We start from the raw sequence: 24,908 nt of genomic DNA on the forward strand, positions 1-24,908 counted from the left end.
AATGCCTGAGTTGCATGGCCAGTATGTGAAACCGACAGGAATGTCTAGTGAGTCAAGACTGGACAGTTAAGGTCTAGTACAAGTCTAGAAGAGACTGATGGCACTGTAGATGGACAAGCTTGGAAGAGACTTGTGAAAGTGTATATGGACAAGTGTGTTAAAGAACTAGCCTGGAAGAGACTAGTTCAAAGTGAAGATGGACAAATCTGCAAGAGATTAGTCCATGTGGGATCATCAGTAGAAATTCACTTTCAGTTGAGCTACATTGCAAATTTGGATGTAGCTATAGTCAGCAAAGATGGTCAGAAGACTAGTGGGGATGCAATGGAAGCAACTCCTAAAATTTAGGTAGTTACTATTTTTAGATCCCAGAATCTGTTCGCGTCATTATCTTCGTTTTTGCACAAGGATCAATCCTCTGGTCTGTGCCGAGGTCAAATTCTACACCGAGCATGGAGAATTTTAGACCGGAAGGCTAGAACGGGAAATATCTTACAGTGGTGCCACTTGGCACAAATGTGTGCACTTACCTCTTTAAAGAGGGCTGGCGTGCAGTTTTTTGGCGGAAAGGGGCTCATTTATGATGGATTGCTGCAGATGGAGAGCTCTTGAGAGCTGGTCTACCTTGTCTATGATGCACAAAGGCTTGAGTTTGCTTCCTACTCTCTCTCTTTCTCTCCCTGACAGTATGGTTATGCCGCAGAATCAAGGGCGTTTCTTCTGATTCACGTACAGCTGTATGGAATATGCTGTTTTTGCATCAGGCAAGAGCCTCTTTTCTCCAGGAACAGGAGCAGTTGTTTGCTGCCCACAAGCAGGAACAGATGAGGGTGGTAACCTCACCAAGCAAGTGTCTGAAACAGCATTAAATCAGTTCTGATTCTAGACTGTTCAGAGGTTATTTCAGAGCCCAATTCATGTCAGAATCAAGGGGCACTTGGCCCGAAGGATTACAAGGCCAAGGTGGCATGGGCGACCATCATACGGCATCGGTCAGAGGCAGGGCTTGGGATCATAGACCTAGAGTATCAGAGTATGGCCCTCCCAGGAAAGCTAGTTGTCTGCGGTCTCACACCAGGCAGGTAGACCTGGATTGCAAGAGGGCCTCCAGGACTGTAGATCGAGGCTTGGTGGTGAGTAAAGGCCGTCCCTGAAATGGATCTTCACGTAAGCCTAGATTTATCCCCCCCCTCCCCCCCATCCAGATCACCTTTCCTACGCAGCTTACTCCGCGTGTGGCAAGGCCTCTGTAAGACCCTAATCCGGAGTCCCCCCAACCTGCCAGGAGGACATAGACCGTCAAACGGTGATCTACAACCCCCAAGTCAAACATTGGGTAGGGGAACACATTGGCAAGTGCCCCCACATCCAGTGGGCTGGTTGTGAGGCAAGCCCGGCTCGTACCATCAGGACTTGGCGGCATGTGTACAGTATGGCAGACGAGGAGGAGCTCCAACGAGTATCAGGCTGTCAGAGAGGAGTGGAATTGAGGAGAAGGGAGATAGATGCAACAATACCTCTAGGGGCTTGCTCCCCCAATATGAACACCCATAGATTCTACGCAGGTATAAGCAACTAGGTTTTCCCTAGCAGGCATACCCCTATAGGTGGCAGGTAGAGTGGGCGGCGCCGCGCAAGGGACTTTCTTCACCGTTTAGGAGGGGGGGCGTCTAGCCCTTCACAGAGGGCAGCAGGATGAGGGGATAGCCGCCCTTTCGTGGAGGAGGATTCGGGTGGTGGGCCTTTAGGCGAAGACATGGCGAATGGACCCCTATGTTTTATGGAAGGAGCTCAAAGAGTGCCGCCTTGGATCTGGGAGGGCATACCACTTGATGAGCTGGAGTGGAATCCAAGAGAGTGGCTATGGCCTGCCATTGCGGTCGCCAAGAAGCCATCCAAGTTCCTGGAGTACACTACCAAGATTGGCAGGCACATACTGATGCAGGAGAATATGGATTGGGCATCGTCACATGTAGCAAGCACTGTTCAGGAGAGGGGGGGCGTCTAGCCCTTGACAAAGGGAAGCAGGACGAGGGGATAGCCGCCCTTTCGTGGAGGAGGATTCGGGTCGTGGGACTTCAGGGGAAGACATGGCGATTGGACCCCTATGTTTTATGAAAGGAGCTCAGGGAGTGGCACCTTTGGATCTGGGAGGGCAGACCACTTGATAAGCTGGACTGGATCCAAGAGAGTGGCTATGGCCTGACATTGCGGTCGCCAAGAAGCCATCCAACTTCCTGGAGTACACTGCCAGGATTGGCAGACACGTACTGATGCAGGAGAATATGAATTGGGCATCGTCATGTAGCAAGCACTAGGCGGAGCACAGCATCTCGGAGCCATTCTGACCGGCCTTCTGGCACCGCCTATGGGATAGCAAGAGGCCGAGGAGGCTGTCGTATTTCTTATGGTTGGTGGCACATGGAGGCTTGGCGGTGGGAAGTTGGCTTGCCCAAATGCAAGAGGAAGGTTGTAAGCGCTGCACACAGCAACCTCTGGAAATTCCAAAGCACTACCTTCGGTCATGTGGGGAGGCACAGCTCATGTCGAGAGGAGCATGCCGCATCCTTCGTCGTATAGCACCCAGCCTTGGATGTATCTCATGGGGAGCTTTCTGTTGGCAGGCAGTCAACCAAGACCGTCACCTTCTATATGAGGCTAGGATGCAAGACACAATATTCATTATCGCCGCACGGTCATGCGCAGCGGTCGGTTTGGAGGCTCTACCTATCTCCCATGTACTGGAGCCCACAACAAACTACTCGGAGGTATGGGAGATCATAGGGAGTCTTACTAGATGGCATATCTGGAAGGCGCGGTCTTAGGACGCTTTCGACGAAAAGAGACTTTCAATACATGCGACCTTAGCGGAGCTCTGGACCTCCATCATCCACTCTGTCAGCAACAGATGGGACCAGGTGCAGGACGAGTCCAGGGCTCGTCAAGAGCTCTGTTGTCATTTCATGCGCACTTGGGGCAGCCAAGACCTGTTCTTCGTGATGCAAGCAGGCAACCCCAGTTGGGGATACAACCCCCCCCCCCCCCCCCCCCCAAATGGCTTCTTGCCCCCATCCCCCCCAGACCACCTTGAGAGGCTTATATACATGATGAAGTTGTGACTTTGCATCAGTTCCAGCTAGTATGTTGAGCATCACTACCCCGTTGTAATCAGTTTTCTTTAAGTACTATGATCGGCCACATTTTACTTACAAAAAAAAGACTGTCAGTCAAATTCCTTAGCTTAGCTTGTTGGTAAGACCAGAGATGGCTTGAATAAGTCTGCCCTATCGAGCTGCCAATGAGATCACAAAATCATGCGGCAAGTCAAGCAAAAGCAGACGGACCAAGGCCAACATGTCTCCCATACCATGCAAATGATGCTTAATAAGCAAACCATGATAGATGCCACATTATCTTGTCACCTTCTGGATATTCCAAATCAGCACGTAGAAGGAGCTCAATCCTTGTAGTGGAAAGTCACATGAAAACGTTTCGATCACCTACGTCATGCAGCCCTTGAAAACCACATGGCTTAAAAAGGAAGAATTGAATCTAAGGGGCACCTACCCAATAGACCCGCAAAAGCATCCACCAGCTGTCTAATCATGTCAAGCTATAAAGGAAAATGGTCAAATAATACATAGTGTTGCAAGACTCACATCTCCAAAATTTCCGAGAAAAAGGAGTCTTCATGCATGGCATAAAGCCAGTCTAATCTTGAGATCATGTGGCCATCTATTGAGGCGAGTGAAAGGTAGACATTGAAGTCAATGGAGAAAGCCAAGACCAAAGATCTTGTTTCAAACCATCCATGGCAAAAGCCTACCATGCCTTACTTTATGGGTTATCCATCAAAGAGTGTTCTAAAGTGGACTGGATGAGTCAACACACAACTTAAAATCACCCATAAGCAAACCCAGTCTTCCCAAGTTCAGAGAATCACCAAGACAACTCTACAGAGCCTAATGATGCAAAGAGTCATTGGCAGCATAAAGGCCAACCAAGACCTACACTTCAAACACAATATCCATCACTAGGAAGGGTCCCTAGACATCATTCTTAACAAGTACTGGTTAGAATTTCTCATGTACAACCATAAGGACAACCAACTAGTGTTAGCCTTGCAATCAACATAAAAAAGACGGAATCCATGACAAGCCCAGCATCATCATGGCTTTTTTGCTCAACAGCACACAAAGCATCCCAACAATTCTCATGCAAAACACACCACATGTCATGTTGCTTACTGCGGGAACACATCCCATGGACATTCGAAGTGGCAATCCACATTTGAAAAATCAAGGAATTCATAGGCAAGGCTGCACATGCCTCGCTTGCACCTTCTTAGCTAAAGTTTCCAAAATGCCTTATCTAAAAAATTTCCCAAAACCGCTAAAGCATTCTATCCCATGCCAAGAGGTCTCATAGCGGAAGGATTGCTTTTATTTGTCCCAAAAAAATGAGGATATTTACGATCCCACAGGGTGCTCACCTTGCCTCTTCCATCAAAATTTTGTGAGGCGTGCCAAAGGATCCCTGGAGTGCTCTTCAGGGCACACAACATGCAGCCTCTGTTGTGCGGCCTGCCTTGACCTAGAGGGGTTCATGACAATTTAACGCCCCAACTCAAAAAATTTATCCTTTCTAGGCACATATTTACAAAGGGCATCTTGAATGCTTGACAATGAACCCCTCGATGCTGAATTTCAACCTTCTTACCTTTTCTATGCTGGACATCAACCCATCCCGGATCATGCGGGTCTGATGAAAGCACACATTACTTGTGCTAGATTACATCCGTCTATAGAAGCCATTCCCCAGTGATGGTGCCTCCTCCATTTCGATATCCCCACTGCGGACATAGTAGCATCCTTTTTGTCTAGACAATCAGCCATGAAATGACCAAGCTTCCCACATGTGAAACAGTGACTTGCAAAGGTGCCCCAGTGAAGCTTAAGCCATAGTGGATGCATGCCAGTGCAATTAAGACACAGCTGATTGGGTCGTTTCTGTGAGGTGTCCCATAGCCTGCATAAACGATTCCTATTGCCTGCCCTCATACTAGGAGACACCAAGATGGGCCGTTTCTGTGAGGTGTCCCATAGCATGCATAAACGATTCCTATTGCCTGCCCTCATACTAGGAGACACCAAGATAGTACCAATCACCGCCATTGCATCCCTTAACAGCGGCCAATAAACCACACGGCACCTTACTACTTCAACCCACACTAGACATTCCTATTTGAGCAGATTTTCAAGATCTGCCATCAGTCTCCATGGTACCACATGCAGCAACTGTCTATCAAAAAAGAGGAGCAGCCTACCCAGAAGATCATCTCTGTTTGTCACTGATGTGAGCATGACCTCATAGAAAACCCCTAGGACCCACAAAAACCTCATCAACACAATCACACCTGAGAATGGAAGCCAACCACCGCAAGATCCAAGCAATCACCAGGATCAAACCTGCCAAGAAAAGTATGATGCCACACTCATAAAATGCAGAGAAAGATCAGAGCACTTTTGCCATATCAACATCTGCATCCACAATGTCCTGCTCATCCCAATTTTGAAGATTACTATGATTGTGTTGAACATATTCTCTGAGCAAAGAGTCAGCAAACTCTAGAAGATGTTCCCAATCTACTTGTGGGGAATCATCGGAAGCATTGGCAGCCTGCACATACGAATTCAGTGCGGATTCCAAAGGTGCCAAGCTATCAACAGTCATCATAGGATCGTCCTCATTAAGCTTACTGTGTTTCACTGCAGGTTGTGCATCAGAGCTTGAAGCCACTTCCTCAGCCATCTCCGCTGTGCATGGTAACATCTCATCCTTGCCCTCTGAATTTGACCCCAAAGCATCAACTACCTCATCTATAAATGCCATGTTGAGCTCACACATTCTCAGTCTGTGGCAATTCGCTCCTGTCTGGACTGCAAATCTGGACTGAAGTTCCCTTTCCCTCTTTTGAATGCGTAAAACCAATCTATGTTGAGCACCTATTGATCTAAATATGTACTGACTGTGGCAGGTTGGTCTGGTCTGGGACCTGTAACTGTCTCTGTTTATATGCTGTAGGAACTTGCACAGGCGTGTCGTGAACTGAAGCACTGAAGCAGGACCTATGTGCTATACAAAAGAAGTGTCTGACTGCCTCCAGAAGGGTGCAAAGGGTCTGTGCTGAAGTGTGCACTGTTCGCACAACAGGTCTGCACCTGACTGGCAGTGTCAAGGCTGTTCACATGGGCACGAAGAACTGCACAGGCCTGTGAACAAGCAGGATTCGTTTCTCTCTGCCTCTCTTTCACTTCTTCTGAGGCTGCCTGACCCCAGTTCCTGTGTGCTGCATCCATTTCAAGATACGCAACAGGCAGGAGTGCACTGCAGGGACCTGCAGGTGAGGATGCAGAGCTGCAGGTCTGAGTTGTAGCAATGGCATTGCCTCTCATTTGTAGTTTGTGTCAAACACTGCCTACTTCTGCACAAAGCAAGCGCAGGGAAGCAGGGAATCATGCAAGACAATTGGCAGCAGGCAAGAATACTCGAGCAAAGGTGTGCACATGCAGGGTGCAGACCAACTCAGCAGCATCAGGGACAACCGCACAAGCATCACCATAATACCTCTATTTCTTTCGCGAAGAAGTTCAAATTAATGTATAGAAATATTTACATCAGGCCTTCTGACCAACCCAGCACAATCATACGCTTTTCAAAATACATCAGGCCTTCAGGCCACCGAGACAAACGACAAGAGCTGTCACGAAGCGAAAAGGCTAACAAAAGAGCACAAGGCATGAGCAAAAACTCTCTAAAAAACTATCAAGTAAAAATCCACAGAAATGAAGGAGCAGGATCATCAAGATGGCTCAACAAGGGCGGAGCGAACGATGTCCATGCATGGAGCAGCCACCTTTTCAAGAATGAGGCCAACTGAAATCATAGAAGAAATCTGCCATAGTAGGAAGCCTCGCACTTGTCTCACATGGCCATGGATAGTTGAAGCCAAACCAAATATAAAGGCATTTCTAGTCCACCAGATGTGCCAAAGAGCAGTAAATCACATAAAGTGAAAGAGGCAAGGATGATGAGACCGCAACCTGGTCAAGGAAGGCATTTTGCCAAGGGCCCAATTTCAAACCATCATTCTCTGAACCTATCATGAGCTCCACACTCTAGAAATGAGGTCCCAAGCCTGTCTGGCAACCAGACAAGAAATAAAAAGATGCACTGGTGTCTCATCCCAAGTAGTACAAAAGCTTCATCTGCCACGGGATATCTTTCGGGCCCATAGCACATTGCTTGTGGGAAGACCCCAATGAGAAGTCTCGAAAGAAAAACTTTCCCTTGATACGGAAACTTTGACTTCCATAACCGAACAGGCGATCCCTCCACTTAGCCACACTGTCGTGAACCGACCAAACTTTGTTAGCTTTTCCAATAATCCATCTCTTATCCTTTGCCATTTTGTGGTATTATTGACTAGCTGATTGCTTCAGAAAATCCTGGGGTAACACAAAAGCCCAATCCAACCATGGCGATAAGGGTAAAAGAGCAGGCAAGCAAAAGTGCCTCTGAAGGTGGTCCTCCAAGGTCACCTAGAGTACCCTGTAACCTCTCAGAATTTGAAAGCATTAGCAAATGCAGTGGAAAGCATAAACCCTCGCCAGACCTCAAATAATAGAGTACCCTGTAACCTCTCAGAATTTGAAAGCATTAGCGAATGCAGTGGAAAGCATAAACCCTCGCCAGACCTCAAATAATAGCATCCCAGATCATCTTCAAGCCCAATCTCGCCATCCTGTTAAATTTAACACTCTGCAATTGATTGTGACGCCACTCAAATAGCCTAGAAGTAGCAAACACCTCTATTTGCAAGGAATTCGCTTCCTGTCTTCACGGCGCCATACAAGAAGGCGAAGAGAGTGCTGCCATGAATCCATGATGCAATCAAGTTGGTGAGACTTAACGTTTTAAATGGTTGGGTGGAATTCAAGATATTCCAACACGAGGCCTCAAAAGTACTACACCCATGGGAAATGCCCAGATCCTCCATAAAATACCTATGAATATCAGTCCAAGGCTGATGCTGAAGCCACACAGCCTATGAAAGAGCAGACCTCAAAGTTGTAATGTGGATTCCCACATCCAACAAGGCAGCACCGTCCAACTGTTTTGGCGTAGTCACATGTTGCCATGATACCCACACTTGGCCCATACCATTTCCTTGTGTTTTCCAAAGCATGAAGCAAATAGGTTGCACCAGCTCATGCAATGGCTTGTGCATCGAGGGAACTAATGGCAAAAAATATGAAATCATACTGATCATGATCGTTTGGACTACTTTCAATTGCACATGCAAGGGCCAACCTTGAGATTTGCAATACATAAACTTATCATGTATGCGGGAAGACATCTAGTCGAGCAAGGCCCAAGGATCCCCATCCACCCATATGGGATAACCCAAGTGGCGAGTAATTGCACATCAAAGAACCACACCCCCCTACCACCCCATGTTATTCAAGTCGCTCTCTGTACAACTACACAAGGCCACTCTCTCTCTCTCTCTCTCTCTCTCTCTCTCTCTCTCTCTCTCTCTCTCTCTCTCGTAAAAAGTAATTCTACTAATTATGAAAAAGACTACAAGATTACCAGAGACATCAAAGCGAAGGTACAAAGGAAGCAAAGTGACAAAAGGGGCGGAAGAAACTGTAGTATGCCAAGCAAGCATTTCTCTAGGGAGAATATTTGTTGACTCAATCCACTCTAGCTACGAATGAAGAAGAGCAAGCTATATGACTCTACATGCCCGATGAAGCATCAAAGATAAATGCATTCCTCATGATCCATGTATGCCACAACAACTCAGAAGCGCAAAAAAGAAAAGAGCACTTTCATATCCACTTGCACGGGGTGCACAAAATGGGGATGTCCAAAGGCCAAGTCTTTCAGAAGCATCAGTAGACCAACCACTCATAACCAAATGGCCGATAATCATGACGGAACCTTCCATGCGACAGGGCAAGTGAGGAACCACTGGCAGGGGGGTTTCAACCAACCTCTAACAAAAAACAACAAACCATTGGAAATGCTTTGCTTGGAGAAGGCCAAGGGAGGGGGACGCACACCAATCAACATTCGCCACATGAAAACCTTGGATTGGAAAGACGTTTTGTTAAGCCAGCTTGCCATCACAACAAATTTCCACAACGCTTGGCCTTTCTAACCCAACGTGGTATTACATTTCTGGACAAGCACGTCCTTATCACAAAAAAGTAAATAATATATTTGATTTGCAGAAGCATGACCCAAAAGGGCCTCTGGGCCCAAAGAGGGGAGAGGCTACATGGCCCATAAAGAGGTAGAGATGGCATTTCACAATTGCAGTAGCCTCAAGGGACATGAAATAGCGTCTAGCCAATCTGAAGGACATAACAGCCCCACTAACACATTCAGCATTGGCCTTTGTTCCTCTTTGCATTGCCAAGAGAGCAACTTCAAAACCACCAGCACCTCCACTATCAAGGAGTCAGCCACCTTCCAATCTAGAAGTGGGTGCCAAGCAGATTTAGCAAGGACCAATCTCTAGGAGTGGACCAAATGATTCAACAACATAGAAGACTTCATATGGATAGGTTGTTCGGCATTAGGCACATGCCAGCATGAGGCAGAAATCCTTGTGTTCCCATGCTTGATACACTCAGTTTCAAGGGAAAATCTAACAATCAAGGACCAAGGTTGCCTACCCTCACACAAGGTCTCGAATAGTAACCAACCAAGAGCAATCAGCACAGCCCCAAATCTAGCACAGCCCCACCACCCATTCTTTTGGGAGTAAAAACATGATGCTAGGAGATCCATGAGATACCCATCCGAGTAGAAACTTCTTTCCAAAGAAAAAACCGGATGGGTTGAGGGATTTGCTGTAAATGAGACTTCAGCCAAGGCAACAAGGGAAGGTAATACGAAAAAGTCAGTATCATGATTCTTTGCACTATTTCTAATCTTCTACGGAAAGGCCAAGCTTGTAATTTCCAATACACAAATATATCCATAATGCCGAAGGAGATCCAATCTATTAGCACTTTGGGTAAAACCTACACTCCCAACGGATAGCCCAAGTGCCTGAAAACAGAGCCTTTAAGCACCACACCCCTTGCTAGCCCAAGCCCTAGAGATTACTCTCAGTGCAACTGATAAGGGCCAACATAGATGCATTCATCTATAGTCCCAAGGCAAGGGCGAATAAGTACCTTGTGACCATTGTTGTTTTTATGTTATCCAAATCAGCCTTAAGAAACACAAAGGTGTCATCCACCAAGGCCTAACCCACCAACTGTTCCTGCGAAGGGAGAGAGTCCAACCATCTCACAATTCGTCGCTAGACAAGACAGCATCGTCAAAATGGGGTGAGTGGCCAAGGCAAAGAACAAAGGACTCAATGTGCAGCCCTACCTACGTGATTGACGAAGAGAGAAGGGCGTCATGACACCACCATTGACCAGTACTCTTGACGAAGAATCCGTGCTGATAGTATTGATAAGTGCATACATTCTCGGATCAAAACCCATGCCAGTATGAACCGACCTAGGAAAGACCATTCCAAATGATCAAAGGCTTTTTCCATGTCCAACTAAATGAACACCGTTTCCTGCTCTATGTATCGAGCATAATCTATTCCCATTTGGACATTAAAGATGTTGTCCAAGATATTCTGCCCTTTGATAAATCCATACGAGGTTTGGTGAATAATGTCCGAGAGATATTCATGCAATCTGTTAGCAAGGACTTTGGTAAAGATCTCATACACAGAGCCCATCAAGGAGATTGGTCGCCAATGCTTTAAGCATGAGGGGGACAGCACTTTAGGAATCCATTTAATCAGACCCCCCTTCCAAGAGGGCAGCACGTGTCAAGTTGCCCAAATCTTCTGGTATAAGTCTGTCAAAGGTGCAGCCAAGTGAGTGGCACAGGTCTCAAAAAACTCATTGGTGATACCACCCCACTCTGACCTCTTGTCTTTAGGCAAATGCAAGAGGATATCCATGACCTCATGTTGTGTAATGTCAATATCCAAACTGTTGGCAACCTCTGATGTAACTCGATCTTTAACCAGATCACAGAATAATGAACTGACCGCAACAATTGCATGAAAAACAGAGGGCTGTGATCCCCGCAAGTCCATAAAATAGAGTCTGCACATTTGCCCAATTCCTCGCGGATCTCTGATCATTTCACTGTTGGAGGTGCTCAGGTGGACCACATTCTCTTTAGCAAAGGAGGCATGAAGGCCACGATAAAACTTATGCAACTACTAATTATTATCCTGCAGACCCTCTGATTCTGCAGCAAGTTTGGCCTGCTGGTATGATCTCTTTTGAAAAGTGTCAACAAGCTGTGTCAATCTTGTGGAGATGGAAAGAAAAAGGGTATGGAAAATCCTCTCTCTCTCTCTCTCTCTCTCTCTCTCTCTCTGTGAACAGGCCAGCACACAGATTATTGTGCAGCCCACAGGTTATTCTAAAGACAGGCCATAGGACCTCAGAGGCAGTACATCAAATGGGGGGTGCCAGACAGAAGTGTGCACAGGGCAGCATCTCATTTGTTCTAGTCTGCTCTGCTCCTCTGCTCTTCTCTTCTCTTCTCCTCTCCTCTCTTCTCCTCTTCACTGTTCTCCTCACACTCATCATTGTGAGACGTTCTGCTGTCCACATGCATATTTTGCCCTTGCACCACTTCACATCAATAATGGCAGAGATACAACAATCTGGGGGATTTCTCACATTAATTTGCTGTCGTTTTTCGAGGTCACTCGGAGGCATCAAACTTCAGACATTTTTTGTCTTCTTTTCTGTGACTGGGATGTAAATCTTTCTTCTGTTTTGGATTTTGTAAAACCCTGGAACAGTGCATTGTTAAGTGTCACAGTATTACTCGCTCATTGCCACTCTTTGTGGACCCTTCGTTTATAAAAAATTATATAACTCACTTGCGAAAATATAGATATAATGTTATCTATATAGATTGGGGAACCATAAGATGTCACTCTTTTGGCCCCTTTATTGAGTCAGTTAGTTCTAAACAAAAATTTCAGTTATCAAAGATCAGCATAGACAAGTGAAATGTCCAGGAGAAAGCAGCAGTTCTACCAAACTTTCTGAACAAGGAAAAGTCAGCATAATTGATAATGGGAAGTACAAGTTCATTCCTACAAAAAGAGACAGTGTGGCAAGCTGGTAAACCACCCACTGCAATTTTAGAAACAATACTAAGCTATTAATAATTCACAAGCATGCAGTACCAATTCAAAGATGAAAGTATGCTTTCCAGCCTTCTTATATAAATCCTCAAGCTTTGTCCCTGCAGTGGTGAAACAATACAGCCCAGATAAATTGTGTATTGTCTTGGGTGTTGTTAGCATGATCAGGCTCTCAGCCCGTTCATCACCAGTTGCCTCATGAGTACCGTGGTGGCCCATACACCTGACCTCCAATTTCATCTGCATCATCTTCTTGACAATGTACTTTTGTTCAGTGGGGTTAACCTGCCTTCCCTCCTTGGAAGCTTTTACATAGTTATGTGGCCTCACCACAGCAACTATTTCACTAGGTGGTTTGGAGCCTGCTCGTAACAATTGTTCAATTCCCTGCACAAGAAGCAACTTTAATGAGAAAGGAGGCCTTAAACTATCAATTGCAATCAATAGAGGCTTATTTCATATTTTACCTACAGAATTCCTTCCAAGCTATTATCATAAGTTCTTTCTCTTTTAAAATAAAAACCTATAATGTACAAGTTTGAGCATAAAGCATCATGCCTTACATCATCGATAGGAATGTCAACTTTGTTTCACAATCTACACATTTGTATTGCATACCTAAGGATGATATCAGAAGTATTCATGAAACGCTTCTTTTACTCCACAGAAACATCCTCGAGAAGAACTATTCATGAAATATGCTTTTATTCAAATCAGTAGGACAAATGCCCACAAATTCCCTCTAAAAGGACTTGTTCTGGGCATCCTATCCATCCCTGACCATTATCATCACTCAGCCACCCAGAGTCCAGACCCCTAGGAGGAACTGCGGCCCAGTATGAGGGGGTGCTGCCCTCCTACCTGATGGTCCCACCCTGCTGCCAGTCTGCCTCCGTGCTCCTGGTTGCTGCTGTCCTGCCCATGGAGAACATTGCCAGCCCTAGAGGAATCATTGCCCAGCCTGTCTACATCATCTGCATCCTCCATTTCACATGTTCCAGTCTGCATTTTCTGCTCTTGGAGGCATCGACCTGATACCACCAATATCTTCCCTTTCTGCTGGTCATGGATGGAGCTGTATTTTCAACAAGCTGGACTGTGTTTTCTGCCCAGAGTCTTCATCGATATCTTGCTGCCCAGTGAACAATGTTCCATTCCCTCAACAGCTGCCCAAATCACCATTGTTCTCAGTGGATTGCTGCTGCTGCATTCTAGGATCTATCTCAAGTACAACATACTCTCTGAGTTGTTCTCAACATCATCGACCCCACTCACACCTACACTCTACCTCGGTCCTTCAGACACACAAGTTCAAGGATCCCTTCTATCATCTTCATCACTACATAACCAAATCTGCATTTGAGCATTCAGCCTATGGTATTTGTGTATTGTATTATTTGTGCTTCTCTATGTATATACTACCTTTTCTTAATATGTATTAAAACTAAGTACTCTGGACTGGCAAGTAAGCCTGATCAAGAAAGTTTGGCATTCAACAATGCACGAAAGCACTCTCAGAGATGGCTCAACAAACATCACCAAAGCAATTATCCCTTGGATATATCATTTCTTGAGATGAATTCCGGCCATGCCACTAGGAGGCCCAAATTCTACAGAGACCATGTGACGTACCTTCAGCATGACAATTAGCTTATGTTCTTTTTTACTAAGTTGCCTCAAAAATATTTCCATTCATTCAGTACATTACGTCCTTGCCCCAATTGCTATTTCAGTGTGGAGTTAACATGCAAGTTTGCACCGGTCCTTCCTCGGTTGGCACGAAAGGTTGGAATCCCCTCTCTCAACCATGGATATTGATATCTGAGGAGGAAGAGGAGCGTAATGTTAGTCTTCATGTGGGGCCGAGAACCATGATGATGAAGATGCAGATGAGGATGAAGCACTGCAATTGGAAGAGTAAGCTAGAAGACACCAAGAGAGATGTTGCACGACCTGCCTCGGAAGGGGAAGTCTCCATGCTAGTAAAAGAGTAAATCTGCTAGGAAGATGAAACCATGAAAGGAACAGTGTATCTGTGCTTTTGTGTTTTGAGTTCTAAGTTTTGCATTTTGCATGAAGGGTTATTGTTCATTTCTTTGTGTTTCTATCATGGTCATACACTATGTTTCCTCGGTGCAAACCCTCGTAGTTTGTGCACAATACCAACTTCCTCAATTGAAGCCATAGCAATGTCTACCTAGAGGGTTTGCTACTCAAACAAGGAGTGTAACAAACCCATCTACAAAGATGTCGTATGAACCTGTCGTATGAACCTTGCCATCAAACAAGGCAGCACCACATAGATAGTTTGGCACGGTGGCACATTGCCAAGAGACCCATACATGATCCAAATGAGTTCCTTGCCTTCTGATAGCATAAAAAGGATGGGCTACACCAATTCTTGCAATGTTGTTCCAAGGAAGAAATTGCAAGAAATAGGATATCATACTTAACATCACTATTTGTGCACCTTTCAAGGCACATGTTGTGGGCCACTCAAAGATTTTCAATACATAGACTTGTTGTAAATGCTTGAGGGCATCCAATTGAGCAATGCCAAATGGGTCATGTTCACCCAAAATGGGATATCCCCACTGTCTAGGGATCTATCTCTATGAGAAATGATCCTGCCCTGGAAACCCAAAGCATGCAAATCTGTCTCTATACAATTGATACAAATGGGCTCTTGTGCATTCATTTTGAGGCCTAAGGCAAAACCACTCAATAATTGCTCTATCCAGATAGATCTCTCAAAAACAGTGATTAATCATCTACAACAAAATCTTAGCTGCATTATCAAGATCCAAACCACCTTATCCAGTAGGGATAGGATCAGATGATTTGCCAATGGAAACAGCAAAGGGCTAAGTTGCCTACATTAAGCTCTATGTTGCATATTGTGCATCCTCAAGAGCCTGAACTCTACATTTCAACCACTAGCGTAAGTGACCTATTCATCAATTTCTAGTGTGCTCCAAGATTAGCAAAAACTTCAATATAGATTGCAATTCGTGCAACTCATCTCTAACAATAGATACATTCTTAATCCCATATTCTCTAGAGAACATATATGCATTGTTCAGAAAGCCAACCACGTATACATTCCTTCACAAAACATATATCTGCTAAACAAAACAATCACCTACAGCATATACTCGAAGTACTGATCATGTAGCAAAAAAGACTGAATCAATCACAAAGGCAAATGGCCCAGCCAGGCCTTCAAAGCACCCACCATCTAGTGCTCTGAAAGAATGTGTCATTAGTCCACCACTTATTGAGCATTGCCAAAAGGCAAGAGTCATTGTAGCAAACATCCATCCTGTCCATGCTGAAGAGAATGGTATGTAAATGCGAGCTCAGAAAGATAGAGCCAAAGGCACATATCTTGTTCCGTTGAGGACACTGCCAAAGCTCGTCTCAGTGAGGACAAAGCTTGTTGCAGGGTCAAAGAATGCTTTAACACACATTGCATCTGCTGCAATTCAGCTCTAACAGCATATAATGCTGAATCCCATATTTTGCCATCTAGACAATGGATGGCAAAGCTTTCTCCCAAAAAGTCACCATCAAAGAGCACCTCAACGTATACTCAAAGAACTCATCATCCAACAAAAAACACTGATTGAATAACAAAGGCAATCGACCCAACAAGGCCTTGAAATCATCCACCAGCTGATAGATCATTTCTAACCACAAAGGGTAGTCATTGAAAAGAACATGTCATGGCTCCAGTGTCCACACACATATTCAGCATTGCCAAAAGGAAAGAGTCACACTCGCAAACATATATCCTATCCAATTGAACCCAAGTATCAAGATGCTAAAGAGAATGGCATGTAAATGGAAGCTCCAAAGGGTGGAGCCAAAACAGATATCTTGTTTCAATGAAGCTGTTGCCAAAGCATCCTAGGCGTAGCACTCTACACCATCTATCACAACATGAGATGAAGTTGCCTACATTCAATGCTCAAAACTATAGACGTCACCCATCACTAACTGTAGATGGGCCACAAAGAGACAGTAGACACCCATACACCTCACATTCACCATAGAACCTCACCCTTATAATGTCCATTTTTAGCAATCTGCCTTGAACATCCTAAAGACGTAATGATGGTTGCAATTAAGAATGAATAGCCAACATAACCTCGGATCTCTGAGAAGTATGACCACTCAAGAAAACACTATAATCATTAATATACGTGGTGGCACCAGCCATTGAGTATTACATGTGTTCAATTGCATAAAGTATATCCCAATTAATATACTCTACATGCACTCCTCAACATGACACGGCACCAAAGTTTGCAGAATGGTCCATCGTGAGGACAAGCTCATATTTGGGACACTATGATGCTGAGAGAAGAGCAAACTGTGCAGAATCAGAGTCTCAACACTGCTGATTAAGGTTTCAACCATCAGGCGTTAGGGTTTTCTGTGTCTTCAGTCTGACACACAGGTGCAGGTCACACAGACAACCTGTCATCAGTGCAGCTGTCTTCAAAAAGTCACAATCTGTCTTCAAAAAGGCACAGGTCACACAGACAACATGTCGTCAGTACAGCTGCTTTTAAACAGGCGCAATCTATCTTTCAGCCTCCACACTATCAGGCACAGGCTTCAGGCATTCTTCCACCTTTATGTGGACAGCTGCAGGGTTTACAAAACAGCACAGACACCATGGCAAGGCTCTAAAGCAGAGTTTGTTCCTTTTAACCTACTGCAGACCTGCATGCACCCAGGCACAGATTCCAGACTGACAGCAGTCCTGCACGCACACATCAAGACACAGTGAGAGAGGAGGAGGAGGAGGAGGTGCAGATCTGTAATACAGCAAACTAGAGGGATCCCATGTGGAGACTGTATAGACCAGGAAAAGACATTGGAAGTGCGAGTGAGGACCTGCAGACTAGTAGTATTTCACAGGGAGCCCATTTTGCATCTTGTTTAGCCTGCGGTGGAGACAGAGAAGGGAATGCAATGCTATCAATCTGAATTGCAGCAGACATGCCAGAATCAAACACTGCTTTTGTTGACCAGGTGGTGGAGGCTTTGGGGCCTGATTTGGATGCTGAGAAGCGGAAGAACGGGTTCCCTGTACTGAGATTGAGGTCCCCTCTTCCAAGGTTCCGGCTACTTCTGATATTTGACATGCCTCTGATGATTTGATGCACTCCTTAAAGTATGGGTGGTGGGGCTCTTTTAAATGTGCAATTGCACATGGTTGCTCTTCGTTCATCTCTCTATCATGCTATGTGCACTGATTAGCACCCCTAGGTCTTTATTCCTCATTTCTTGCTGAAATACCGGACTGTGGTGCATAGTAATACCAGTATTCAGGGCTCCTGGTGGCATGTTCTTAATGGTAATGCCCCTTTTTCATCAAATTTCTCCTTCCTGGTGACTCAATTCGTATGCTTATGGAAGTTGGTTAATCAAAAGGTGTAGTGGCATCCTGCAAAGGATCGTTTGGTCACTAATTCTTTTCAGATTGAAATGTCGGTTGTGCCAAAGCTACTCTCATGGGATAGGAAACAAGAGGACTGTCCTAAATTTAATCATATAGCACGCTTTGGCTTATCTTCTGTTCTTGATGCCACTCTGGTGACTCGCAGTGGGTTGATGTCTTTCTGCACTGCTAAGAGGCTTTTTTGGATCCTTTGAGGATATTGGATTTGTGGGACCCGCTTCTGATGACCTTGCAGCCTAGGGAGCCTTTCCCTGCCCTTGATTCTAATCATCCACAGTGGGGTTGGAACCTTGCAGGGCAACTCAATCTTAAAAAGGCTTTGGTTAACCAATATATCACCTTATGATTAAGGACCAACATTGGCTGACTACTAGGGCCAATATTGTTTGGGACTTGCATAAATCTCAGGTTTGGTGGAAAATGGCTATCATGGCTAGCATGTCTTTCTGCACTACTAAGAGGCTTTTCTCGATCCTTTGAGGATATTGGAGTTTGTGGAACCAGCTTTTGATGATATTGCAGCCTAGGGAGCCTTTCCCTGCCCTTGATTCTAATCATCCATGGTGGGATTGGAACCGTGCAGGGCAACTCCATCTTAAAAAAGCTTTGGTTAACCAATATATCACCTTCTAATTAAGCACCAACATTGGCTAACTACTAGGGCCAATACTATTTGGGACGCATAAATCACAGGTTTGGTGGAAAATGGCTATCATGGAGGGTTGGCTCAACAAGACTCCGTATAAATGTAAAGTCTTCCTTTGGCATGTGATGGTTGGTGGGCTTTCCCTTGTCTCATTGCTTTCAAAACACCAAATTTCCATTCAAGGAGAACTTGGTTCCTTGGCATATGGCAATTTCTATTGCTTCTTTGCCATGACTTTTGTACTCTTTTAGTCATGTCACTTTTGTATGCTTTTACTCATTTGATATAATATCATTACTCATTACAAAAAAGAGAGAGAAAGGAGAGAGAGAAGATAGGGAGAGAGAGAGAGAGAGAGAGAGAGAGAGAGAGAGAGAGAGAAAAGAGAGCAGAATAGAGATCAAGATAGAGGAGGGTGAGAGAGATAAGGAAAAGAGGGAGAGGGAGAAAAGATAGAGATGTAATAGAGGGAGAGAGAGAAGATTAAAAAGAGAGACAAGGGGGCTAGTGAATATACCGAAAGGTAAAGGGAGAGAATTAGAGAGTTTATAAGAAGGTGAAAGAGTGGATTAGTGATAAGGAGAAGATAGAGAAAGAGGAATGGAGAAATAAATGAATGAAGGAGAAGAGCATATGCTCCCATTTCCTCTACATCATCATCATCAATATTGACGTCTCAGCAATCACTTTACTCTCTACAGCAAATAGTTATAGTATATTGGCCTATGAAAAAAGATTCAGGCACGCAAGAGTAACACTTGGTGCAAAAGGGAATCCAACACTGGAGAATTGGAGCACACTCTCTCCTAATACAACTATGGTAGACCATCTCGAAGTCATGGTTCCCGGTGCTATCTACCATGTTATTTCATAAATGAGTAAAAGATGCTTTTATTTTGTTTATATCAAGGTGACAATGAATTATCTCATAGGGTCATCTAAGGGAGAGTAGCTAAGAATGAATACATAATAATAAACTACTCTAGTATTTGGAGCCTTTGCTAAGAATGAAAAACCCCCATTTGAAAAGGGACCCAATATCAAGAAACTTGCTATGAGAAGAAAGCAAAAAGGAACTTTGACAGATATGATCCTTAGAAGAGATGATAAGGTGTGACTATTGAGAAAGGAGACCTTGTTGCATAATAAGACATAGACTAAGAGCTATAGTCATGTTGAAAAAAGAAACCTAAGACTAGGATTTCCTGCTTGAAGTATGAAAGGTGCATGCAAACAATCCACAGCAGAGGGAGATACGCCACGCATGTGCGCACACACACATGCACACACATATATAATGGGGACTTTAAGTCATGGGGACCTTAGGTAGATCCTAGTGGATCTAGACTATTACGTTTGGTCACAAGCTAGACTCGGAAGTCACCTGACCAGCTAAGTATATGAATCCTAAAGGGTCCTAATGGTGCTTCTCGACAAAGGCATCCCAGTGACTACTAAATGTCATCTCCCTTGGCTTGGCTGGGGTTGAGTATCTTACGGCAATTATGTAGGAGGAAACATGATTTTTAACCAAGTCATAAAACATGGACAGAGAAGTCACAACCTTCTTAAGAGGCTTGCAACTAGGGACCAAGTAAGTCCATAAAGTAAGAGGCTTCCAATCAAGGTCCACGTAAGTCCATAAAGTAACCTCTACACATATGTATAACAGTCTGTGGATTTGTAACCATCAGATCCAAAAAGTAACCTCTACACCTATTTATGACAGTCTGTGGATTTGTAACAATTAGATCCGAAAAGTTTTTGAACCAACAACATTTTCCTTAGCAAAAGAAGCATGTAGACTCTCATAAAACTCATGTGTTTGGCAATGATTCTCATACACATCAAGCCTACCAAGTCAAAGGCATGGGTGTAACTATTGCCACAAACCATGATAATGCATAGCAACATTCGGTGCATACACAACCAACCAACCACATAACCTATCCTGCATATATATTTTCAATCAGAAGCGCACTTTTCATTACTAGATACATCCCATCTGGCCAAGACCAGCTACAATTTCTCATGTACAATTGTCCACACACCCAAATGGTTCACCAACAAGAATCCCTGCATAAATAATTGGAAGCCGTAACAATGTACTATCTTTATGACTTTTCCACTCAATTGCACATAGGACATCCCAAGTATTTGCATGCAACATTATCCATGTATCGATTTGCTTGCTTCAAGATAAAAATGCTCCGAATATTCCAACTATGACTTTCATAAGAAATAAAAAACAAATGTACATACAAAACTATTACTACCTCCCTATTCTCTTTGAATCCAATGCAAATAGTACCTCATCGTTCAAACAATCAATAAATAGCACATTGGGGGTACAATGCAACTCAAATGTAGAGATCCAAGATGCATATTGCACATGTCATATGTTCATGGAAGAAAGATGTGCCTAAGGACAAAGTCTAGGAGAGGAAAGGCTAACCAATGAGCCAACCCTTCCCATGCCGACAAGGGGTTTGACTGTAAGAGGGTGTCCACACATCATGTGACCAGTGAACCTCCATTGATGATTGCAAGCACCTTGCATATGCAGTGAATAAGCTGCAAATGCAAGAAAAGGACCCCCTCTTGGCTGCTCTAGAGAGGCAGACTAGTGTGACAACCTTTCTGGTGTCAATAGGTTGGTTGAGAGGGTGCTCGTAGGCCATTGACCAATTGATCTCCACTCATAATTACAAGCACCTTGCAAATGTGGTGGATAAGCTGCAAGTGCAAGAGGATGACCCCCTCTTGCCTAACAAGGAGGTCCATTATTACCCTCTTTGTGGGCTCAAGATCCTAGGAAGAGAAGAGGCTCAAGATTTGGGCAAAGTGCCCTTCGCTTTTGAACACCGCCTCATTGTGAAAATTTTGGCAATTTTGGCAAACCTAACTTTCTTTGCTACATTTTGTCCCAGGCAGACTGTTTATAGCCATCGCCCTACTGTTCTAGAGGTTCCTACTCCTGCGTTTGCTCTTCTTAATCACACATCTGCAGTCCACGTCATCATTGCAGCAATCTTCCATGCTTTTGTTGCCGTAGCTGCCAGTTCACAGGCTGTTCTTTACTCCGTCTGCTCCAAACAGAGTCCATCATAGACTTCAGCCCCTATTCAGCCATTTCCAGCTGCCAACATGATCGGCCAGGTTCAGAACTGCTGCATTTTGCTGCTGCCCTAGTGCTACTACTTTGGAGGTCTCCATTGGCTCTGACACTTCTACAAGCTGCGATTTGCTACTACCACTCTCCTATGGCACCGACTGGTGGATTGCAGCACTCAAGTTCCATCTCGAGTGGACGCCACTCTCGGACATCATTCACTGCTCAACCCTTGAGCATTCTGTACAATCTTACATTCATTCACTGCATTGGTTCATTCCCTTAAGAGTTTCTCTTTTTTCTTTTGGGGGGTGTGTGTGTGTGTGTGTGTGTGCGTGTGTGTGTTTCGAGTTTGAAGTTTTGTGTTTTGTGTCTAGGGTTTGCAGCTATTGTGTTACTACCTAAGTTATTGTATTTTAGTTGTGACCGTACATCCTGTGTTTTCTCTACACAAACCCTAGCATATCTTCACAAGGTATCAATATCAATGCTCTTTCAAAGAGTATCCTATGGTATTATGGAGGCTTGGTTTTGTGCCACATACACAGATGACACATGACCAATTCACAATGTTTGAGATTCCTTCTTGGGATTCAAGCTTCTTCGTCATTGGAGGCCTTGAGGAGGTATTATGCACTTGACGAGGAAGGCAACGCTTCACCTTCACTTTCTTCTCTTTTTTTTAGCTTCATGACATATCACAAGTTTCAAAAATTCATGCAAGTATGATCCAAATTACCTCCCTTCTATGAGCTTTTCCACCATATCCAGACTGGTCAGTGAGGCTGGCCACCTCTCTGATCAAGGAGAAATGCAGCATTTGGGATATCTGGCGACCCACCTTCTTCATTTCAGCCAGGCCCAGTGTCAGGTTTGTATTAAACTTTTGAGTCGTATGAATCAAAACCCTCCCCTATTTCTCCTTTTTGTGTGCAGGATCCAGATAATTTTCAATATGTCAATTTTAATCAAGGAGGCTTTCAACATAGATATACATCTAAAAGTATACCTAGAACTATAGATTTTATTTCTTCTAAGCATGGAGCTGGCACTTCTCTATCACACTTCCCTCCCATCCCACCCACATCTCCCGAATCTCTTTCTTTTGCATTCAATTATTTTGGATTGCACTCCACTTCAACATCCACCACACTGCGAGTTGGGTCTTCCATCTTTGCTCCTAGTTTCTTCTCTTTTTCTACACCCCATGTCACCTTTCCTCAGGTGAATGCCACTTTCGCACCCTAGTACATCGTTAGGGAGAATGCCACCCTTTACCACTATGTCTTCCACATTCTTCACATAAACACCTCTCTTTACCCTAGGATGATAAAGATGGGTACCCCCCTCACTTCCCCTAGACACTCACCTCCTCACCTCTTGGCCTCTTAAACGTAGGAATTTCCATCCTCTGCTTCTAGTAAATCGTCCCACACTTGATGCGTCACTCCTATGCAACGCTTTCTAACCTTTGCTCCATGTATCCCTACCTCTCCTCCATGGACTACTCATCCAGTTACCCTGCCCATACCTAGTCAATCCATTCCCATTGATGGATCCAATGTGCACACTTCACACATGCATGGTAGGCACTTTGGGATTAACTCCCAAGTCTACTCCACTCTCCCACCCTACCCATCTTTCCCATCCTACAATACTACCACTCCTATTGCTACAACCAAGAATGTCTTAATAAAATAAGACTCATTTTAATAGGTTGAATTTTACTACCTGGTAAAACATCGTGCAACAAGTGCTTGAATCTTAGGCTCTTTGGGACCCAGTCATTGGTCTAGAGCATATGCCAAATCCTCAATTGGCTCATCCTGATCACATCTGTCAATGGAGAGCCTACAATGCCATAGCCAATGTTGAGCTAATTCAAGGGTTGCTTCCTAAGTTCCACTCTTCGTTACAGCATTTTCCCCTCGCATTTTAGTGTTGGAGTCGTGTCATTGACCGTTGTGTAGCATTCGATCGCACTCGATGTATCAATCTCAACTCTGAGCTTTAGGAGTTTTCCATTAAGGGAAGGAGGTAATCTAAAAGTCGCATTGGCCGAATATCAGCGGTTACCTTTTGACTCTGCCACTACTAACTCATCGAAGTCAGATGAAGAACAGCTTACATTCTTTTTGAACAAGCTGCTTTAAAAGTATTTCCACTTCATCCAACATATCATCTTTGCCCCGATTGCCAATATTCTATTGAGTTCAAAAGTCACTTCTTGCATTATACAAAACTGCATATGGTCAAGTCCACAAAAAGTCCTCTCCACATTCCTATTCAACTGGGGGTCTTAGTGCCTCTTCTTTTCAAGGAAAAACCAGAGGTAGCAAGAACTCACAAGATGAGAAGACACCTCAAAACAAGGGTGACACTCCTTCCTTAGACAAGACCAAAGAAACTAAACCCATTTGGCAACAATTTCCTACAAAGAACAGGTTTTACACACACTCAGAGAGATCCCACCATATGCATAAGGAGTGTCATACCAATACTAAACTCTCCCACCTAAGAAACCATAGCAGACCACTGCGACTGCCTCCACTCCTGCTAGACAGTCCAATGGGGCTACGCCTCCCGCTGCTGTCCCATTTGCTCCTTTTGACACAATTGCCACTAGACATGTAGTACATAGACAGCCTTAGCAACCCATATTTGTCACTACTCCTGAAGGATTAGTTCATTGGTTTGCTAGCGCCTCTCCCATAGGATTCTTTACATCTATTTCAAGGTCTCTCCCTGTACCTCCCTCTAGGACTGCTTTTCCACCTCATCATGTATTTCATTGGTAGAAAACTACTATGGAAGAATGCGATGGTCGCCACATCCTTAGCCTAGCATCTCTCTAGGTACCTTAGGATACTCTAGGTGAGCATTCTCTACACCTCTTAGTTCCTTAGACTTATGCATCGAGACTTCGGCCCCTAGGTTCCTTTGTCCTTCGGTTTTTCTTCTTTTGTCTTCTGTTGCATTTACTCATACACATATACTCCTTGTACATCTTTCATTTAGTTTTACATTTTTGTTTTGTTTTGTTTTGCTTTGAAGCATCCCACCGCTAACCTCTATTTTGCAAATTCTGATCTCTCTTACAAGGTTATCTATTTCAATACAAGGCTAACATGCAGCCTTGCGTAGGTCCCTCCAAGGTCCAAGACATGGGATGTGTGCTATTCCTTCATTGTTTCATCTTCCTAGGAGATTTGCTCTTCTAACACCATGGAGCTTCCCTTCTCAAGACGGATTGTGGGATAGATGATGCCATCATGGCAGTCCCTTCTTCCTTGCTCTTCTAATTAGAATGCTTCATCTTTATCCTTATTTTCCTCTATTATCATGGTTCTTCTCACCGCACAAAGACCAACATTAGGCTTGTCTTTCTCCTTCCGCCTCAACATCCAAGGTTGAG

General features: G+C 44.4%; 1 protein-coding gene across 4 annotated transcripts in view; it reads right to left on the minus strand.

Annotated features, from left to right (window-relative positions):
* The window catches only part of GMI1 (gamma-irradiation and mitomycin c induced 1), a 214,712-nt gene that overhangs the window by 130,928 nt on the left and 58,876 nt on the right, over nt 1–24,908 (minus strand). For all 4 annotated transcript variants that reach the window (XM_087701024.1, XM_087701027.1, XM_087701028.1 and 1 more), the window contains exon 24: nt 12,305–12,649. In XM_087701024.1, coding sequence (XP_087557150.1) covers nt 12,305–12,649 — 345 coding nt within the window. The remainder of the gene's footprint in view (nt 1–12,304; nt 12,650–24,908) is intronic.

The sequence above is a fragment of the Lygodium microphyllum genome, chromosome 19 (genome assembly GCF_053477565.2).
Source record: "Lygodium microphyllum isolate KBCC chromosome 19, Lygodium_microphyllum_v1.1.10, whole genome shotgun sequence".
Classification (NCBI taxonomy): Eukaryota; Viridiplantae; Streptophyta; class Polypodiopsida; order Schizaeales; family Lygodiaceae; genus Lygodium; species Lygodium microphyllum.